The 22,759-nt window shown below is 35.9% G+C and overlaps 1 protein-coding gene across 6 annotated transcripts in view; it reads right to left on the reverse strand.

The window, feature by feature from the left end:
* The window catches only part of gabrb3 (gamma-aminobutyric acid type A receptor subunit beta3), an 89,940-nt gene that overhangs the window by 16,975 nt on the left and 50,206 nt on the right, over nt 1-22,759 (reverse strand). For all 6 annotated transcript variants that reach the window (XM_048199218.1, XM_048199213.1, XM_048199215.1 and 3 more), the window contains 4 exons: nt 19,905-20,125; nt 17,516-17,598; nt 15,211-15,348; nt 9,738-9,890 (listed from right to left, as the gene is read on the reverse strand). In XM_048199218.1, the coding sequence (XP_048055175.1) occupies nt 9,738-9,890; nt 15,211-15,348; nt 17,516-17,598; nt 19,905-20,125 (595 nt within the window). The remainder of the gene's footprint in view (nt 1-9,737; nt 9,891-15,210; nt 15,349-17,515; nt 17,599-19,904; nt 20,126-22,759) is intronic.

Below are 22,759 nucleotides of genomic sequence, written 5' to 3' on the forward strand. Positions count from 1 at the left end.
TGCAGTCGGGAGATGGGAGAAAGTTGTAGAAAGTCAACCATCACTGCAGCCCTACGGAAGCCTCTCCTCAGTGCAAGACACATGAAAGCCCGCATGGAGTTTGCCAAGATGGTGAGAAATAAGATTCTCTGGTCTGATGAGACCAAGATAGAACTTTTTGGCCTTAATTCTAAGCGGTATATGTGGAGAAAATCAGGCACTGCTCATCACCTGTCCAATACAGTCCCAACAGTGAAGCATGGTGGTGGCAGCATCATGCTGTGGGGGTGTTTTTCAGCTGCAGGGACAGGACAATATAACAAAGAATGAAAAATTTAAGGGGGTCTGAATACTTTCCGTACCCACTGTATATTTTACTTGATATTATTACTTAAAACTATAACACAACTCTGAATATACATTTTTTTTTTTTTATTTGATGCCATTAACCTGACCAACATAGGCAAATCCAGTGATTATTTAATTATCAAAAGCACTTTTATCAACCTAGTAACCGTAAACATGACTTTGTTTCCAGGCAGACTGATAAATAACCCTGCATGCTTGCACTCCCACAACTTGAGTGTCAATCAGATTGGAGCTTGCCAGTGCTTTCCAGTTTTTTGAGCAATATGTATCAGTCAGATGGTCAGTGAACAGACTGTGGGCGGTCTGAGGACGTGCCGTCTGAAAGTGAGACTAGTTGTGACATACTGAATCTTGATGTAACTTATCGATGCTTTCAAGAAGATTTCCTTATGAATGGTTTTGATGTAGAAACAAAAACTACTGTCGGTATGCAAACAATGTCAAAGGCATATGTGAGGATAAAAGGAGTCTCTTTTGTTTTGTTTTGTGGAACACAAAAAAGATATGTTTTGAAAAATGTCTTTTTGTCTATACAATCAAATCCAACGTTCATCAAAATATGTTTTTAGAAGAACTATCCCTCTAACATGTGCTTTTTTCAGCTGCTGCTCTGCATATTTAGTAGTTTTACCTTTCTGCAAATCTCATTTTCAGATTAGACATAAATCTGCTTTACGAACATCGGCTCGCGGTTAACGCTGCCACTCAAATCAGTATGTTTGTTGCTGACTCTGCTGTAGCTGTAGTGGGACTTAAGTGTGAATATGCCTGACTGGAGCAAGAAATGGAACTGTCAATATTTCTGTTGCCCTGCAAAGGACCAACCTCTTCCACAACAAACACAGCAAGACTCCATCATAGATGAGCTAATTTCTCAAACAAACTGCCAACTTCTGTCCCAAATCACACTGCAAAACTACTTGAAGTTCTCTCCACAGAGGAAGCAACGAGAGTACATCCTGACTATGACAAGCCTGATCTTAGCTTAGATCTCGAGCACTAAAGTTACACACTGTAACTTTGGGTTTTTCCTCTAATTAAAGTGTAATTAGTGCAGGGCAGCGTGCTTTACAGGGGACCTTGTCTCCGTCACATTCACACTCCCTAAGGAATGCTGTTACCTCGTTAACGAGAAAAGGGTCTCGTCGACTGACTGCAAAGCAGCCACGTCCTAGTTTCTTCCCTGAGCAGCATCACATTAACATTTAAAGTTACATTTATCAGAATTCCTGAAATTACAATCCAGGCACTTTGTGACCGTGACTTTGACTGCCCAGAACATCTCAGACAGTGTATTTTAAAAGAATGTACATGCTTTTCTTATTTTCTCTTGTCTCCTGACTATTTAAATGGCTTTAATAATTTAGTGTTCACCTTAATGCTGCAGTGAACAGGTTTCCCACTCAATAAAGTGATTTCTGTACAGGATTATGAGGTGAATATTCTTTTCATGGTTTTTGACTGACATGCATATTCTAGGACCTTTTTTGTCTTATGTATCCCCACAGCCCCATCAGTAAGTCTCAAGAAGCCCTTCACTGACCAAAAGAAGAAAAAAAGAAACTGGTAAATGTTTCATTGCACTGGACTTCAATAGGCCTATAGCATCATTAATTGAGAAAAGACATGTACTACCTTTGTCTGGATGTCTTTATATAGGCTACATATACATATTCATCTAAACAATTTATACAGTTTGTTTTGCTTTCTTTATAAATTAGTAGAATGTGTTAATGTAACTATACAAAAAGACTTTACAAATATTTTTTTCTTGTTTTTGAAAGACATCTCTTGTCTTCATCAAGGCTGCATTTATTTTGTCCAAAAAAACAAAAAACAGAAATATTGTGACATATTTAGACAATTTAAAATAAATGTTTTCTATTTTAATTTGTTTAAAATGGAATTTATTCCTGTTATGGTGAAGCAGAATTTTCAGCAGCCATTATGCCAGTGTCATATTTTTTGGGGGATTTAAATAAAAAAAATATATATCAATAAATATTTATTATATATAAATATTATATATAAATATTATATATATATATATATATATATATATATATATATATATATATATATATATATATATATATATATATTTTTTTTTTTTTTTATATATATATTAATTCACACAATATTAATAAAAAAAAAAATTAAATAACAAAATCTACCTATTGCTGAATAGTTCGGTTGGGAAAAGCTGTTCTATATTAAATGACCAGTCTGTCATAAATTCATATAAGCTGACAGAATTAAGTGTACAGAGCATCAACAAATGTCCTGGATAAAGGTGAGCTGTCAGAACCGCACAAATTCAACTAAAATTAGCATGTCTACTCTTTCAGACCTTTTATTCACAAGCTTTATTACTAGAGTTGAATATTAGAACATAGAATACAATTTAACAACCATAGAGATAAAAAAAAAAAATGGTTGGCACTTCACTCCCACTGTGTGTTCACTGTAAAGGCCTGAGTCCCCAGAGTGAGAGAGGACATGTGTGGGCAGATGGATGCCTGTCCTAGCTTACATAAACTCAAAAGCAGCATTCTGGTGTGAAGAAGAGGGCTGCACACGGAGCACATTGCATTGATTTGTGCATGACCAGGTCACAGCAAGGGAGGATCAAACTCAGCTCAGCACAGAGAGTTCAGCGCAGGGGAGTTACCTAACCAGAACAAACATATACCTTCACACAGACCTGTCTGCAGTGAATAGTGTGGGATGTCGTTCTTTTGAGTTAGACTTTTGAAAGTGAAATGCACAACATCGGCAACCACTCAAGATCTATATCAGAGTTTTTTCAAGCTCTTTGACCAGACTTGTTTAGTCAAAGTTCCTTTAAAGAAATAGTTCACCCAAAAATGAAAACTTTATATTACTTCATGTAATTCCAAACCTGTACATTATGGCTTCTATTGTACAAAAGGTGGATTTTTGCAGAACATCATGGCCACTCTTTTCAATAAAATGAAAGCTAAGATGGTCAATATCCAAACGGACAAAAAGTACACACAGAATTCGTTTTGGCTTTGAAAAATGCAAGATGCGGGCAGTGGAATGGGGAAAAAACTTGGTCTTGAGATGCGTTTTTTAAAAAGTCGAACTGATTTTACTGACTAGGCTTTTGTCCATAACTGATTTACCTCATCCATATTAGCAAGAAAAGTAATACTATTAAACTGGAATGTTAGAACAAATATATCTATTACCCAATGGTTCAAATCTATTAATAGACACATTAATACTTGAGAAAATGACTGCCTCACTTAGAAACAAAATGACTGCTTTTGAAAAAATATGGAGCCCTCTTCTAAAGTTCCTGGACAGATGAACTTGAAACATGAAATACTGCATATAATCAAAGGTGTGGATAAATTAGCCATTTAGTGAATTGCATTTAAGCAATAAGTTTACAGTTTAGTGTTTTTTTTTTTTTTTTTTGGGGGGGGGGTGTAGAATCTAGATCTGTTTATTTGTCTTGTTTTTGTATCCAGCAATGTATGGTATAGTTTTGTATATGTATCTTATGGTGATGTATAAAAAAAATAAAACCTTGAAGTTAAAAAAAAAGTTGAACTGAGTGCCGCATTTTTAGAACACCACGAGCGCAATAGTTAAACATCCGTCTAGCGTGTGTTTACAAAGAAAAAATTATGGAAAAGTAGCGCAGTGGAATGGAAAAACGTGTTCTGTGTGAACGGTCCCTAAAAGTGGTTAAAGTGGCTTCTATTATGTATGTTAAATCCTGACATCTGTCCTGGCTCTCACTGGTGTGTTCATGAGAGTTTATGCAAGACGTAGCAACTCATATCTTCTTTTCAGTCCAATCTGTTCAGTCAATCTGTTGATTCAGTGTAAAAACCTTTCAGAATGGTTTGTTTAAGAATCTGATTTTGCCACATAAATCTATAGTATGATTTCAGAAGACTTAGAATAGAGCTCACAAATCATATGGACCATTATTAACATATTTTTATGGTGATTTTGCATTCTTTATGATTTTAGAAAGCTTCATTTTAATTGATCCATTCATTGTTACTGCATTGAAACAGAAAAAAAAAATGTGTGTTCCATGCAAAAAAGGTCGTACGGGTTTTGAATGACGTGAGGTGAGTAAATGACAGAACGGTCACGTTTTGGTCAACTGTTCATTTTAGGCAAGCCAGTACACTCAGTAGCCATCTTGGAAACTAACATCTTTGAGCAGCTGTTAATTATGCATGTATATGAAAGAAAAAGGTAGGATGGGACATGATTTTATCAAACGGGAATTGAATAAATCATAAAAGTAGCTGTTACATACCAGAATGTAGCCACACTCATTGAGAAAGTAACTCACAGTGTGCTTTGCTTTAAGCCCGGCACACACCGCACGATTTTTGGCTGTCCCAGATGAAAGACTGCCATCGTGAAACAACCGTGGCAATTTCTGTGATCGTGGCTATTAATCGGTGGTCCTATGTCGTACAGTGAGAGAGGTTCAGAGACGGACGTTTTTCCGGTCTTGCGACCAAAGATAGCCTACGATCATTTTCTGACAGTGTCAGAAATTCAGCATGATCATTGCACAGTGTATCTGCTGCTTCGACCTACGTCTAATGACCAGCCAATGAAAATGCGATATGAAATCAACGTGACATGGCGCTAAAATTTAAAACTGCTTACCTCAAGCTCTTTTCCCTTCTTTTGTCGCTTCCTTTTTTTCAGCACACATAAAATCTACAACTGCCAAAGTGTGATTCAACATGGTCTTTTTGTTTACCACTTGCACATGCTGATGACATTTTATTCTATAGAAACTTGCATCGTAGCCTACGAGTCAAGAGGCGTCATCATCGTACAGTCTACATGCATGTCGTACCCAAGTTTAATAGATCCATGTCGCACAGTGTGATTTGTAATGATCTTATAGGACTGCTAAAATCTTGCAGTGTATCCAGGGCTTTAGTCTTGAAATCTTATTATAATCTCCTCTGAAAATATCTACACGGCTGATCACCTCAGCAAAACAATCGGAAGACATCAATGAAACATCATCCACATCATTCGATATGTTTGCTTCTTGCATCATTTGATAACTTCCTTTCTGAAATGAAAGGAAGTCCTTAAGTGTGCTGCAGTAATGCAGTGCGAGATATAAGGCCTGGGCCGGCCGGATGTGGCTGCAGAGAATGGATGGAGTCAGCAAGGCAGTGGGAGGTGGCGAGACAGAGGCATTTAAGGCAGAGATTCATCTGTGCTGCAGCATGCCTTGGGATTGAAATGGAAGTTAAATGTAATTGTTTTCTAGCTACATTGATCCCTTTGTTTTCATTGGGCTGCCTGGCTGTGGGAGGACAGCAGAAAAAGACAAAGAAAAAGAGGAATAGAAAGAGAGAGAGCGCTACAAAATAGAATGACGGGGGTGGGGTGGCCTTGTAATGATGCGTAGAGGCAGGTGAGATGGGTGGTATATGTGTGGGGGACCCAGGAGACTCTTCCCTCCCAGTGTAAAGTGTTCTCATTTCTCCGCTTAACATGGTTAATGAGGACAATTTCCCTAAAGAAGGCCCATATCCAACATATCACATCCATCTCAAAGAGCTGCACCTGGGTACATGAACAAACACACTCTCACGCACATTAAACATGTAATTAAAAAGATATTGTGCTGCACCCTGTGATCTATCTCTGTGATTTAAAAATGCCCAGATGATAATTTTGTACATGCATAAAAGACTACAGTAGAAGCTTTTGTAAATCCGAGCTCACATGCTCCTAGTCTGGTGTCCACACAGGCAGTGAGTAGGCTGGAGGCAGTGAGACTGAAATTTAGTTTAAAAGACGCTCACAGTAGCTCTGTTTCACAACCAAGTAAGCTGCCCTGCTGTCAACTGTCTAAAAAGGCAGGGTGCTCCTGGGCAGCATCCTGACTGAAATGGAACAAGCTGCTCGTAATTTAAAGTAGTTCAGCTATAGCTTTTGGTAAAAAGGCAGTTAGAGTAGCAATACTACTAGCAAACAATAAATAATTCACACACACAAAAAATCCATAAAAACAGGGCACAATGTACTGTATTAATTTAACGTAATTTTCCATATTTAATTTTTTTACAGGTGTTTTACCATTATTTAGAATTTTGCACTTCATTGAGTTATGTTTTAGAGTTAATAGAAATGCCTGTAAAATTACTGAATAATGTCCAGGTAATGAGCTGCCAGTACTTTTTCCGTTATTTTACGGATTTATTTTTTACAGTGTAGTGGTATCACTTAATACGTTTCATTAGTTAATATTATTTAACTACTTTAGTTAACATGAATTAAGAGTGAACAATACTTTTACAGCATTTATTAATCTAAATTAATGTTAATTTAAAAACCTACTAATACATTATTAAAATGAAAAGTTGTGTTTGTTAACATTAGTTAATGCACTGTGAACTAACATGAACAAATTATGAACAGCTGACTAACAAAGATGAATAAATACTGTAACAAATGTTTTGTTCATTGTTAGCATTGTTAACTAATGTTTAAATTGTAAACCTTATTACCAAAATAGTCAACTGCATAAAAGATATTTTAATAGTATGGCAAATTACGATTACATATACAGTGCACAGCATAAATGAGTACACCCCCTCTGAACAAATACAAAAGATGCATTTTCTTTATGATCACTAATAAAATTCATGCAAAGATGGCAAAACTAAAATGTATTAAACATATACAGAAATATATGTCATTAATAGCCATAAAATAAGTAAATTAGCCAATTTTGTTTAAATTAAGAATTGCAGAAATGAGTACACCCTAGATTTAATTCAACAAATGTATAATATTCTAGTACTTAGTATGCCCTCCATAATTTTGAATATACTGCTCTGACCCTTCTTGGCACGGAGTGTACAAGTTCATGACAAATTGTCACATCTGTCCTGTTTAACTCCTCGATGATGAGCTCCTTAAATGCGTGTTGCTCAACTCGTCTCTACAGAATCCCCCACAGGCGCTCAAGAGTGTTAAGATTGGGTGAAATACATGTCCACAGAAAGTTTTTCACCTTGGGAGAATGCATATCCTCATTGTCATGTTGAAAAAATGCCTAACAATGCAGGGAATGAGGAAAGGGTAACATCTTCTGTTTCGTTTGTGTATTAAATTATACAGTGGTGTGGGAATTCATGGCAGCATTGATGAAGCACAACTCCCTCACACCTTCAGCACTCATACATCCCTATATAAGAGCTTTACTACCACTGAACTTTACTGTGGGAACCAGGCACTTCTCACTGTACTCCTCCTCTAGCAACACCATAACATTTTGGATGTTGTTAGATCCAAAATGATTGATTTGGTCTCATGAGACCAGAGTATTGATTCCCAGAATCTAAATTTAATAAATATGGGCTCTGGAAATGGCTAACTGACTTTATTGTGCTTTGGCTACAGAAGGTAGTTCCAGTGAGAACAACAACCACGCATGTCATTTCTGCAGGCTGCATCTTACTCTGTGAGATAAAGTCACTCTTTTCATAGCTTCTGCTGGCTCTGAGACACTCGCTTGGTATTTCTCCTGCTCTTTGTCTAGCAAAAAATCCCTCATCACTAAATGAAAGCTTAAAATGAAGGCCTGATTATTTCAGGGGCCTTGTCACAAGTCTATTGTTTTTGAATTTTTGTGTTACTTTTTCTATATTTTCACACTTAAAACAATGATTTGGTAATCCTCTTGTACCACTGTCCTCTTTTGTGCTCAGAAATAAGTCTCCTGACAGTTCTCTCACAAGTGGTTCCATTGTTGTCAGCATTAAGTCTGAGAATGATTCAGTGGGCTATATAACACTTTTAATTGTCAAGAAATTACTTCTCTTTAAATGTTTTGATTCAACATACTTACATGTTGATCAAACATTGCCTTAAACTTACACCAGAAAATTATTTCATTTTATTCAGTAACTTTTAGGAGGGTGTACTCATTTTTGCTACACATTTTATCATTTTGAAAAGAATATCTTATTTTCCTGAATAATTTTGACATGCTTCTTTGGTAATTGATTAAGCAGACTTGCTGGAACATTACATCTCTAAAGAAGCCTAACATGCCTTCTAAGTAATTGAGTAATTGCTGACTTTCAGAAGTTTGAGAGGGGGTGTACACATTTATGCTGTGCACTGTATGCTATCATTAAATGATATTATATACACCGTTCAAAAGTTGAGATCAGTATTGTTTTTAAATTAACATTTTTTAAAAAACATTTTTTAAAAAAAAAATCTTAGTACAAAATTAGTTTCTATATTAATACATTTTAAAATTTTATTACTGTGATGGAAATGCTGATTTTTGCATTAATCTAGTCTTCATCACATGATCACATGTCACATGATCCTTCAGAAATCATTCTAATATTCTGATTTGGTGCTCAAGAAATATTTTTCTTATCAGTGTTAAAAACAGTTGTGCAGCTTAATATTTTTGTGGAAACATGATACATTTTTTTTTTCAGGATTCTTTGATGCATAGCAACAGCAATTTAAAAAAAAAATCTTTACTGAAAAAATCTTTACTGTCGCTTTTGATCAATTTAATCCATTCTTACTGAAAACATACTGACCCCGAATGAATGAAATGAAATGAATGAAAAAACACTGTCTCGCTACTAAAAAATGTAGTAGTCATACATATAGCACTCCTTACATGAAGCGCACAGGACACTTGACACACAATTGTGATGCTCTAACAAGTATAAAAATACATGGCACACACGAAAGTTTTATACTACATAAAAGTAAACAAGCAGTAAATTCTTATTATATTGCTCAGGTTTTTGGCTCCAAGAACATTCCCTAAAATTTAGGCAAAATTTCGGGAACGGGAGTGTGTTTATGCTGGGTTTTGAAACACAGCTTTTATGTCCTGCGACTCACTGCAGCTGCAGAGGTTCTGTAGCCTTTCGGGCAAACTGAGTCACTCCTCATTCTGGAATAACAACATCAGAGCAAAGACACACACACTGAGAACTGTCTCCCTCTGTGAGCAGTCGCTGTAGTGTGTCAGAAGCAATGGGTTTGTGGCTACCTGCTCCTTGTTAAATGATGCATGCGCCCCTACAATATCGGTCTGTGTATGTGTCTGAGTGTATATGTGTGAGTCTGTGTTTGTCTGGAGGCAAGATCCAAGAAAAAGTAAACCAAAGGGAGGGTGAGGACTCTAAGGAGACCTGGAGTGTGTACAGAAAAAGTTACAATTCAAACAGAATACTGAATGTTGGCATTCTAGTTATTGGAACATCCAACAATGTGCTGTTAAATAAAGCATGCACTTCCACAGTGGAAACGATAGAGGACTTACATCCTGTCAGATGCATACAGGACATGCTAATGAATAAATAGTGTACCTAATGCCACTCTGGCTGCTGAGGCATCATAGTTGATCCAGAAGGAGACCCAGGACAGGATGGTGATCAGGATTGAGGGCATGTAGGTCTGCAGGATGAAATAGCCGATGTTTCTTTTTAACTTGAAGCTCAAAGATAGTCGAGGATAGGCACCTGTTAAGGAAATGAGAAAGATACTTAAAGAGAACGAAAAAAAAAGAGAAGCAAAGACTGTGAGGAAAAAAGTAAATAGGGAGACACAAGAGAGAGAGAAGCAGCAGCTTTGGAGACATTCTTTACATTTTACATCAGTAACATTGGCAGCATGGGTAGCTTTTGTTGCTATGGCAACAAGCAAGCGTGGACAAAAAAAAAAAAAAAAAAAATCTGTGTTTTGTTGTAGCTTAGCCTTGAGCACAAACACCACAGTATGAAAGGAGACAAGAAAGAGAATGAAATAGAGCAAATATTAAATGTTAAAGTCCCTTATGAAATCAAAACTGAACTATTATGGCTTGTAGTCCAAGTCTATTAGTTTTGAAGCCTTCTACCTGCTAGCACATTTCAGAGATTTACAAAAAATACAAATACATAATAATAAACATTTAAAATTAACAGGAAAATTGGAAAACGATATTATTGACTCATGCACTACATAGATGTTTGCCCAATCAAATGCTCTCTAAATAGAGAATGTACTGCCTCCTACTACAGAATAATATCCTGTCTAAACTTCCTCTTTCAAATAGAAATATGTCAACACAGCATTTACATTAAAGGTGCCCTAGAACCAGTTTTTACAAGATGTAATATAAGTCTAAGGTGTCCCCTGAATGTGTCTGTGAAGTTTCAGCTCAAAATACCCCATAGATTTTTTTTTAATTAATTTTTTTAACTGCCTATTTTGGGGCATCATTAACTATGCAGCGATTCAGGCTGCGGCCCCTTTAAATCGAGCGCTCCCTGCCCCCCAAGCTCTCGACTATAATTCAGTGCATAAACAAAGTTCACACAGCTAATATAAACCTCAAATGGATCTTTACAAGATGTTCGTAATGCATACTGCATGCATGCGTCGGATCATGTGAGTATAGTATTTATTTTGGATGTTTACATTTGATTCTGAATGAGTGCTGTGCTCTGTGGCTAAAGCTAACATTACACACTGTTGGAGAGATTTATAAAGAATGAAGTTGTGTTTATGCATTATACAGACGGCAAGGGTTTAAAAATGAAAATAGCGACGGCTCTCTTGTCTCTGTGAATACAGTAAGAAACGATGGTAACTTTAACCACATTTAACAGTACATGCTAACAAAACATTTATAAAAGACAATTTACAAATATCACTAAAAATATCATGTTATCATGGATCATGTCAGTTATTATCGCTCCATCTGCCATTTTTCGCTATTGTTCTTGTTTGCTTACCTAGTCTGATGATTCAGCTGTGCACAGATCCAGACATTAACACTGCCTGCCCTTGTCTAATGCCTTGAATGGCTGGCATATGCAAATATTGGGGTCATGCATATTAATGATCCCGACTGTTACGTAACAGTCGGTGTTATGTTGAGATTCGCCTGTTCTTCGGAGGTCTTTTAAACAAATGAGATTTATATAAGGAGGAAACAATGGTGTTTGAGACTCACTGTATGTCATTTCCATGTACTGAACACTTGTTATTCAACTATGCCAAGGTAAATTCAATTTTTGATTCTAGGGCACCTTTAAGAGGCAATATTCACCCCAATGGGATTGCTCTTAATCAGCATTTTTTTATATATAAGGGCATATTTATTCTAAATACATACTGTATAACATGTACTGTCATATTTTTATATCAAATATGATCATATTCAATTCGATTCGTACTTCAAATTATGTCAGAACAAGCAATCTTTTACGCTTACAATAGGAAAATATTTCGTAAAAAGGCAATTTTACCCTCACATTTAGAATTTCAGGAGTATTTTTTGTAATATTCAGTGGCATTTTTGACCTAAGATATGATAGGAAAATGTGCTTGTAAAGAGAATTAATTCAGGTGCGGTCACATTTACAGTTGTTTGGTGAATTTTCATGGACAAAATCCAGTCATTTCAAAAGGAATCCACACTATCAAGAATTTTCCCCACACAAATTTCACAATGGGAAGCTCACTGCTTGGTTTGAAAGTAACTTCTGTGTGAGCTGTGCTTACATCACTACATGATTGACAATAGTCAATGGATCTTTTTTTGTGACCTTTAGGGTTAGGGGTTCGAATCCATATTCAATGTAGAGTTCAACTGTTCAACCCTTTTCAACTCTGTCATCAATCCAAAGAACAGAAGGGGCTGGTATCTACACATCATGGTGAAACATTGCCTTATAATACTGACGTGATGCAAAAATAAGCAAGAGTGATATGAACTATGCAGCTTATGTGAGGAGAAATCTCTGCTTAGTTATTTATGGAGGAGAAAAAAAGCAACTAACAAGCATTCAGCCTAGATACACATACACACCCAAACATGCACACAAGCTATGAATAAATCACACATCCTACACACATATAACACAACCTACAGATGCATATTATGCAACCTGTACTCACATCACAGTCTATAAAAACATGTAACCTACGTGATGAACTTGCGCTACCAATATACTTCAAACTAATTACTTGTGTGATTTGTGAACATTCCCCTTATCTTCTATTGGTCAAAGAAACAGATAGTCCCGCCCCTAAACGCACACTGTTGGTTAATGTTAATGTTACTGCATACAGTCTCTTCACAAGATTTCTGTTCATCTTCGGAACACCAATATAGATTTTTCTGAGAGATTTCTCTCCCTGGATTTAAAGTCTATTCACCCAAAACTCTGATGCTTCAAAATTTTAATAAAGAGATTGCAAAAGAAATCCATAAGAGCATTTATATTGAGCATTTTAATCCAAGTGTTCTGAAAAGACACAATCGCTTGATATAATGAACAGATTTCATTTAGGCTTTTATTCACAAACATATATACACAATTATACACGTATAGATGAAATTTGGTAAACGGAAGCTCAAGCATGCTTGCTTTATGTGTGAGAACCAGTGAGGTTCATTCTGGCGTGTCATGCCAGCATTTTTGAGCTTCCACAAGAACCAAGGAAGTTTATTCTCATGTGTCAAGCAAGTAGAGTTGAGCTTCCGTTTACTATTATTTGGGTGTTCTATGTACAGCCTGTGATCAATGTTTATAAAAGCCTAAATTAAATCCAACTTTGATTAAATTAGATAATTAATTTGGTTCAGATAACATAATATTTTGAGTTTCTCTTGATTAAACCAATCGTCTTCATTGCATTAACTCAAGTTTTTAATTAACAATGAACTCAAAATTTTAAGGCAACCAGGTAACTTACTTTTTTAAGTTAAATCAACAATTCTTTTTTACAGTGATTAAGAGTTAATGTTGGGCTGGTCAAGGTTTGGCTGGTTAGCATAGGTCAGTTAGTCTCTACTATACACAATTTTGACCCAAAGTATTTGTTTGTTTTTCCTCCAAGAAAAAGCTCATCATGGCATCAGCAATATAATCACATCCTCTCATTCACGACTTCATGATTCCCATAATCATACACTATGTGCAGAAGATAGCCAGTCTCTTTCTATGTATCATTAATTCAGGGTGGGGAATAATCAGTACAGCACTGCCTCTATGAATGCCTCGGTTTTAGAAGAGAATAATTTATGCAGTGGGTCTTCTACCTCATGAATATGTGATGGTTTGTATCAAGTGGCTGTTTTTTCCCCTCTCTGACTCCATCTCTCACTTTCTTTCCCCTTCCATCTCTGCTCTTCTCTTTAGAAGCTTGAGGAAATAGAGTGGTAATTGCTCCTTCATTATTACTGGTCTGTTCTATCATGAGGAAGAAAAATATCTGATGCACAAGCCCTAATTAGGCAGCTTTTCAAATAAGCGGTACATGGAAATATCAATCTCATGAGGGCGTGGGCAGAAAACAGGACAACCAAAAAAAACTTTACAAAAGAAAAAAAAAAGCATGTTCTGTACTGTTCATCAATTTTCTGTGCTGTAAATCTACTTGGTTAAAAAAATTCATCTTGATCAGAGCTTTAAAATATACGAACACCATTATTCAAGACTAATGTTTTATGCGGATAGACTTCAGACTTTTGGTAGCAAACTTATTGAGGCCTTGCACCCAGATCCATATCTGAGATCTAAGCTATACATTTTAATTAATTAATTAATGATGCAAACAAGTATGCTGAAACCTGCCTTGCACAATATATTTGGTATATAATAATATATAATAGTACTAAAGAATAAGCGCTAGCAAACAGTTCCTAGATTCAGAGCCACATTTTATAGTACAATAACATGCCTGCCAGGATGCACAGGAGTAGATACAGTGAGTTCACTTTTTGAATTCAGGTTATGTTGTAGAAATTTTACATTCATTAATATTTTAAGCACAAGACAATCAACTTACTGTATTAATATAAAGGTGCAGCTTACAGCTTTGCTATGTGCAGCTTATGCTTTGTTACTCACCCCCATGTCATCCAAGATGTTTATGTCTTTCTTTCGTTTTTGAGGAAAATATTCCATATAGTGGACTTCAGTGGGGTTCACCAGGTGGAAGGTCTAAATTGCAGTTTCAGTGCAGCTTCAAAGGGCTTTATGTGATCCCAGATGAGGAATAACGGTCTTATCTAGCGAAACGATTAACAAAATAATTTATATACTTTTTAACCACAAATGCTCGTCTTGCACTAGCTCTGCGATCCGTGACATAGCCGAAAGTACCGATCCAGTGTCTATAAAGCAACCGTGCAACGATTAAGCCAAAATGCCCTTTACCAAAAAAACCAAAAAAACAAAACAATGATATCGGATGATTTTGAAGTTGGAGGACAAAATTAGATGAAGTTAATTTTGTCACGCGTGACCTTCAATGTAATGCATCGTGCATCACAGAGCAGTGCAAGACGTGCATTTGTGGTTAAAAAGTATATACTTTTTTTTTTTTTTTTTTTAAATGACCGATCGTTTCGCTTGACAAGACCTGTATTCCTGTAGACCATGTATTCCGTGTAGAGCCCTTTGAAGCTGCACTGAAACTACAATTTGGACCATCCACCCGAAGAACCCCACTGAAGTCCACTATATGGACAAAAACACTGCTATGTTTTCCTCAAAAACCTTAATTTCTTTTCAACTGCAGAAAGAAAGACATGAACATCTTGGATAACATGGGGGTGAGTAAATTATCAGGAAATTTTCATTCAGAAGTGAACTAATCCTTTAAGGGGTCATGACCACAAGGTTGCAAATATAGGGTTATTCAAGCAGACAAATAACAGTCAACTTCAAAGATGAAAAGTGAAGTGAAGTCTAGTGCAAAGAAAATATTTGAAAATGGAAATGCTTTCATACAAAGTGTTTTTAGTCTTACTGGTTATAATTTCAGCATGTCTTGCTACTTTACCTGTGGAAAAGACAACATTTCTGGACACAAGTTTGTAGTCCACGATGGAGAACTGTGGGAGCTCGATACGTGCCACACCGGTAACTGCGTTGTCTCCTCCCTTCCAGTAAAACTCAATGTCATCTGTTGTGTAACCATCTACAGGAAAAACATAAATCAAATTTGCCAAAGAGTAAAATATAAATTACTGGGCCAAAGTAAATATCAGATCACAAATAATGTTTTATTGAGAGATTTACTTATTTTCTTACTGAATCTTGATCCCTTTCTTTCAACTCACTAATCAAAGCAACTCCAAATTATGTTGAATAAACAATGCTTGTTCTTTTAAAAAAAACTACAACTTTCCCTCTTTTACAATTATAACAATGCGGTTCCTGGAAATAGCATTTCTTTTCCATAATTGGTATGTGTAACATATGCTGAAAAGAAAAAAAAGTCAGCACAAGTGCATTGTTAGCATAATCATGCATATGAGCATCTGTTTTGTGTGGGGAGCTGTTAGGGGTCAGACTTCCCACTGTGACACAGACCGCTCCATTTCATACCAGCATTGCTGTGTTTGTAAACCATAATGAGCTAGGTGGTTTTATTAGTGTGCATGAAGAACTGCGTAAACTTAAAGTTTGGTTTTTACTAAACTGAAAGTTTGGTTACAACTAAACTGAATAACTAGATGTTAAAGAAGTGATGTAATTAAAATTGATGGTCCAGAGAGAGAGCTGATTGCTTAAATGCAGTTTAATGAGCATAAACAAAACAATATTTCTGTCAACAGAAGTTTACTAACAATCACAGGTGTCATGCAAGATTTAAGATTGGAGATGAAAATCCAACTATATACCCTGATCATTTGTCTTAATCATAAAAATAAGTAATAATGATAAAACAATAAAATATTTCCCTTTTTTCTGTTTTCAGTTAGTCTGCTAACTGATTAAAGGTGCTAAAGAGGATGTTTTGTTGTATACATTTTTGCAATATTACTTGAAACTGTCTTTACTAACTTATAAAAGACTATTTATTAGGTGCACTGAAAGTAATAATATTAATATACATCATCTGTGCACGAGGTAGGGCCTTAAAAACATCAGCCAATCGTTTACGCGATTGGCCCTCTGGCTTGTCAATCACTGCCGTGACGTTCCTTGTGAGAGACGAGCGCGGCTGTGCTCTCCAGTAACTTTCCACTCTCTACAGGCGCTGCATGCAATGTTTTTGTCAGGAGACAGGAATAACAACTGCAGATTATGAGTTACCTGCGGTGAGTCCGACATAATGAATCCACTAACACGACACAGCGAATGCCGGTGGTAAACACTCGTGTTCCAATACTTGTGCACGAGTTTTGGGAGGCGTTCCTTTGAAATGAGCCGTGAAGGAGGGGGTTGTTCTTACGCATGCGCTCATTTCAAAAACTCAGTAACAGTCTTTGGATTCTCAGTCAACGAAAAAATCCTCTCTATCACCTTTAACAAGGTAAGCTAAAACTTATTTTTGCATTAATTTAAATTATTTATTACTTATAATTAGCCTGCTAAAAATAACATAAAACTACATAATAATCATATAAAAAAGGTTTAATTTTGAGCTAAACTATGTTAAAGGTTTTGGCTCAGTAAGATTTTTTGTTATTATTATTATTAAATGTACACTTTTATTCAGCAAGGAAGCATTCAATTGATCATTGACAGTAAAGACATTTAGAATGTTACAAAAGATTTATCTTTCAAATAAATGCTGTTCTTTTGAACTTCTTTTCATTCAAAGAATCCTGAAAAAACGGTTTTCACAAAAATATTAACCGGCACAACTATTTTCAACATTGATCATAAGAAAAAAAAAATTTCTTAAGCAGTAAATCAGCATATTAGAATGATTTCAGAAGGATCATGTGACACTGAAGACTGGAATAATGGCTGCTTAGCTTTGCCATCACAGGAATAAATTACATGTTAAAAATATATTACAAAAAGAAAGCAGTAATATTTCACAATAGTACTGTTTTATTGTATTTTTCATTAAATAAATAAAATTTTTCATAAACATTAAAAAAATCTTAATGACCCCAAACTTTTAAATGTATATGGCATAATGGATATGGTCATACAACATTTTCTATTCAAAACTTATAAAAAAGTTGAATTTTCGAAGGGTAAACATTTATTATTATTATTTTAGGCACTAGAGCAGAAAAATACAAAACTAGCACTGACTAGTATAAACCAGCTAGGAACAGTGTGGTAATGTATGCTGGTCTTTGCAGCAGGGTGTGTGTAAATGAGCGAGGAGAGAGAACACTTACAACTCTCTATCTCCAGAGTGCAGTTCTGTTCATCTAATGGATACCTTCTCAGATCCATCATGCAAGCGGCAGTGGTGGTGATTCTAGAAACACAGAAACGCACAAACAGGTCACAGAAAAATCAAAGCCACAATTCTATACGTTCAGGTGCTCACAGCTCTTCAACGGTAATATATAGCAGTACTGCAAAACTTTTGTGGATCTCTTCGTAAACAGGATGAGCAAGATGGAACAAATTAAAATATGGCTCCTCCTGCCCTTCAAAAGCCTTTTGAACCAAATATAGCACAAAGTATGCATATGCATCAGTGGACATGAACAAATAGTGCAGCTTTGAATAAATGAAAATGTGTTTTTTGGCCCATAAAAGTGGGTACTGATTATTGGTACTGCAAGTTGCCAAGTAAGCTCAAGGAAGGCCCATATCTCATATAACCCCATTCATCATGATACTTTACAAGTGTAAGCTTACACTAAAATGTGACGACAAATGTTTTTTTGTGAGTCAATATCAATGAACATTTAAAGTGAGGTTTGGTTTCTCATCCAGGTAACAATACCACCCAGGTATCGATTTCTCTTCCTGGTAACATTTGAAATAAACATATCATAAGTGGAAAATCATATTCAATCCTTTTAATCTTATATGGACAATTGCAGGGCTGTGGACAGGGGTACAGCCAAGGGGGTCTCAAACATGGGAGGTACTAGGAGATTCATTTTTTGTCCCAGGCTCTGTAAATTTAAGCTATGGCCCTGGAAATGCATCATTACTTAAGGTGGGGTCACATATACCATTGTTATGCGAATTTTCGAAAGGCGAAATCCAGTCATTTCAACAGGAATTCATGCGATTGAGCATTTTGGGTGAGGGCCTTTGGGGAGAGATTTCCCCAGGCAGATTTAGCTTCAGTCATTGACCAACAGAAAGCTTGGTTTGAAAGTTACTTCTGTGTGAGATGACTTCATACATTGCTACACTATTGACAAGAGACGATGGGCCATTTTTGTCTGCAAAACTGTGCCAAAATGTTGATAATGTGACCACACCTTAAACCGTTTTTTATGCATTCTTCTTGGCTCACAAAATTTTGAATGTTTCACTAAAGTCAGTGACTTTTGGACAGATTGTTTGAAAGTTAAAATACCTTTATCATGCATGCAATTAAAAATGTTTACTTGTTTTTATCCCTCTGGTAAAACATTCCAACAACATACTAAAGCATTCATTCCAATTTTTTTTTATCTCTGTATTGCATGCTTTCCCTCGATTTAGATTTAAGGATCACCACAAATAAGCATTTTGACATATGAGCATATAACATTGCTTTAGAGTGGGTTGTTACTATGTTTCAGAGGTCCGTCCTTCCTTCCTAGAGAGGGTAAATTAAAGAGGAAGCTCAGTGTCTTCATTCCATCTTCAGAGTCGTTTTAATGAGAGCACACTCAAATGCCTTACCATAAATATGCAAGCTCTTCTTTCTTTAATGGCACCCAGCTCAGGCAAACAAATAAAAGCCCTCCATCCACACTATCGCTTTGTCAAACTACAGTATGTGTATTATATGGCTTGGGAACTACCAAGATGAACTGTAAAATGATGTTCAATGGATTGCTAATGTTACATTTGAGCACAAGGAGATAAATCACGAAAGGACGGAAATGGTTCAATAAACTTTATAAGCAAGAACCATTCATTAGCATATGGCAGCATTAGTCCACGGGATCTCATTTGGAACAAAACGAAAAGCTAAATTAGGCTACGGTAACTGGCTCATAGTGCATTCCAGCTGGTACACAGGATGAAGGAATCATACCCATACTCTTCCGCATGGGAACGAGCAACGCAGCTCATCAGACTCTGATAACACTAAAGGGTTTTAACAAGATAAAGGCACACATTAGCACTTATGCAATTTAGTAGGCGAGTGCACTGACCGAAAAAGGGCATGCTCTGATGATCAGTTTGTTCGCTGAAGCTATGTACTGTCATACTCTTCCCTCAATAGTTAAAATTTCAAATACAAACAAATTATGTGAAAAGTAGTGTGTGAAAAACATTTTGAATGATAATTTTGGATTAAAAATTAATCCATTGATCCAATGGGTTACCCCCCCCCCCCCATAACCAAAACTAGCAAGTACCCATATATCCAATATACAGTACCAATATCTTTACATTTGCAGAGCAGTTAAGGAGTAGGAAATAAAACATAAGAATGTTATGTAAAGTTAGTCTGACTTTCCATGGCACTTTGAAGTAGAAAATTTTGTCAAACTGATAAGGTTCCAGGAATTTAAATAATATCAAATTCATTATATATGCTATACAAACAAATAATTGTTAACTAGACTATTACTTTATTGTAGTTATGTTATCAGTGCTCACCTTAATCCATAAAGAACTGTGCCATCTGGGTGCAAGCGGATCATGCGGTTCTTCACTGTGACACCGTGGACAAAAGACTTCTTGTCATTTAGGAAATATGTGTCAGGAACCCAGAGTTGGTCAGCTACCCGGTTGTCTAGGGTAAGATTGAGAGGGATTCCAGAATATGCAAGCCGCTTGTCCCTCCAATACTGCTGGAAATACATGGTCAATGTGTAGTCCTGCAGGAAAGTGAAAGAGAAACATTAGCAACATTTTATCAAACAAAATTATTATAAAAAAGCATCTACAGCATTTAGCCATAAAATTTACATTGCAATTTGTTCACTAAGCTTTTTATAGAAAGAATAGAATGAAAGTGTTCAGTGCAATAAAATTTTTTTACCTATTTTTAAGATGATGTGTATCATGTCATTACTCAGAAGATAGATTGTTGCTCAAAATATTATAAAACAATATATTATGTCAAATATTGCATCTTCAATTTATTTCCATTTGTGAACTGTCTTTTCATGTGGCACTAGCTAACAAAAAAAAAAAAAGAAAAATAATGACCTAGATTTTCACAATAAATTTTGAGGATACACTTGATCTGTCTATTTAAGACCATGTGATCATAAATGACAAAATTACTACTTCAAAAAAAGTGACCATCACATGTACCCTTAGCTAGCAGCCTTTTAAAAAAGCATTCAGATGCTCACTTTTGTTCTGGAATGACCCTTCAAGTAGTGTCCCCTTGTTGCAGTGTCCCTAAAGGATGCAAAAATGCCATTTGGAATTCACCCTAGATTTAGGAACAGAGCTCATACACTCTGTTTTTCCCGAAGGGTCAAAAGTGTCAAGGTCAGAAATAGAAATCTAAAGGCTGTGGCCTTCAGCAAATAGATTTTCTGTTGTCTGAGTAATATTTATAGAAGCGTCAAAGTTGGATTGGAAACAAGCTGCCTTCGGCCTCCATCTTTCAAGCCTGTCTGCCACGAAGATGCTGCGTGGCCATCTCTGCGAGGCAGTCTGGTCTGCGCTGCACGGACTATGGATTTCCATTACCATTGCCACATAGTCTCAGTAGTCTACTCGACATCATCTTGAAGAGCTATACTATATGACCTCAGTGATTCACAGTATAGAAATTCAATCAAACTAAAGCATTGGCATGATAGGCGTTATTTGGGCCACCTCTGAGACTCAATGAATTTTAAAAAGGCTGAAATCACAAAATTTATGGACCTTATTTGTCCCCTGAGCCAGAGTTGAACCTGGTTAAAATCCAGTAGGAAGCACGGAGGTGTATGTGTGTACTTTGTGTGTCTGCTATTAGGTACTCATGGGTAAAATGAAGACCTGACATGCTGTCCACCACAATGTGCACAACCTGTTGATGTAATAAGAAGTAATTCACTTAGAAACATATGTTAGAACGGGCTTAGGTCCCTGGGGCTGACTTCAGACTGTGCCAGCAGATCTGTGAAAGCAGAGGCTGTGCAAGAGAGCGTGTAAGCTGAGTTCATTAGCTAACGAGATGAGGGGGGACGACATGACAGGGACACCTTCTTTATGATTACTAATGTCTGTGATTCCCTCTCTCTCTCAGTCTTACATTCTTTCCACCCCATCCTTCTTCCTGCTTCTTATCCTCCTCCTTTCTCCCTTCATCCCTTTCTGTAAGGCTTTTGTTTTAATTAATCCGCTAAATGACACTGATGGATACAAATCTTTCTCACAATACATTATACCCTACATTACCAAAAGTAATACCAAAGCTAATTAGTATTACAAATGCTTCATACACCAGTCAGTGTTGGGTAGAAGCAACACAGTAGTGACGATTTAAAGGGATAGTTTGGCGAAAATGAAAATTCTGTCATCATTTACTCACCTTCATATCATTTGAACCTGTATGACTTTCTTTTTTCTTTTGAGACTCTACAGAAATTGCATCTTCATGCAATCAATCAATGTTAAAAAAATATTAATCGTTGTTTGTGTGTGTGTGTTCTGCAGAAGAAAGAATCATAAGCTTGGACAGTAATAGGGTATGTAAATGAAGACAGAATATTCATTTTGAAAAGTAATAAAAGCAGCAACGAATAATATAAGTTTATATACACTACCATTCAAAAGTACAGTAATTAATATTTTTATTCAGCAAGGATGCATTAAATTGACAGCAAAGATTCTTACAATGTTACAAAATATTTCTGTTCTTTTGAACTTTCTATTCATCAAAGAATCCTGGAAAAAAGTATCACGGTTGCCACAAAAATATTATTAAGCAAGAAACAAAAAATTTTTTCTTGAGCAGCAAATCAGTATATTAGAATGATTTCTGAAGGATCATGTGACACTGATGACTGGAGTAATGATGCTGAAATAAATACTGGAATAAATTAAATTTTAAAACATTAAAATAATAATCTGTTATATTAACCTTTAATAATATTTTTTACAATATTACAATATTTTTGATCAAATAAATTACACCTTGGTGAGCATAAGTAACTTCCTTTAAAAAAAATCATACCCAAACTTTTGAACAGTACTGTAACTAAAAATTTTAAATATTTGCTATTTTTTATATTTGCTAAAAAATAAATATTTGCTATTTGTTCTATAAAGTAGCTTCACTTACTATAACTTTTCTGTTATAATGTTTTCTGCACAATTTTCCCAACAGTATACAAATGCACACTGGAGACGATGCCGAGGATACTCATCTCTCAAATACCTGTGTGTAGGGCCATTTGTGTCTGGTAATGTTTATTTATTTTTTATTTTTTTAAACTATTTTACATACAATATAATCAACACCACTGCACAGAGACGCTCACATCACAAATAACAAACAATGTTTA

The sequence above is a fragment of the Megalobrama amblycephala genome, linkage group LG8, assembly GCF_018812025.1.
Source record: "Megalobrama amblycephala isolate DHTTF-2021 linkage group LG8, ASM1881202v1, whole genome shotgun sequence".
In the NCBI taxonomy this organism is placed as follows: Eukaryota; Metazoa; Chordata; class Actinopteri; order Cypriniformes; family Xenocyprididae; genus Megalobrama; species Megalobrama amblycephala.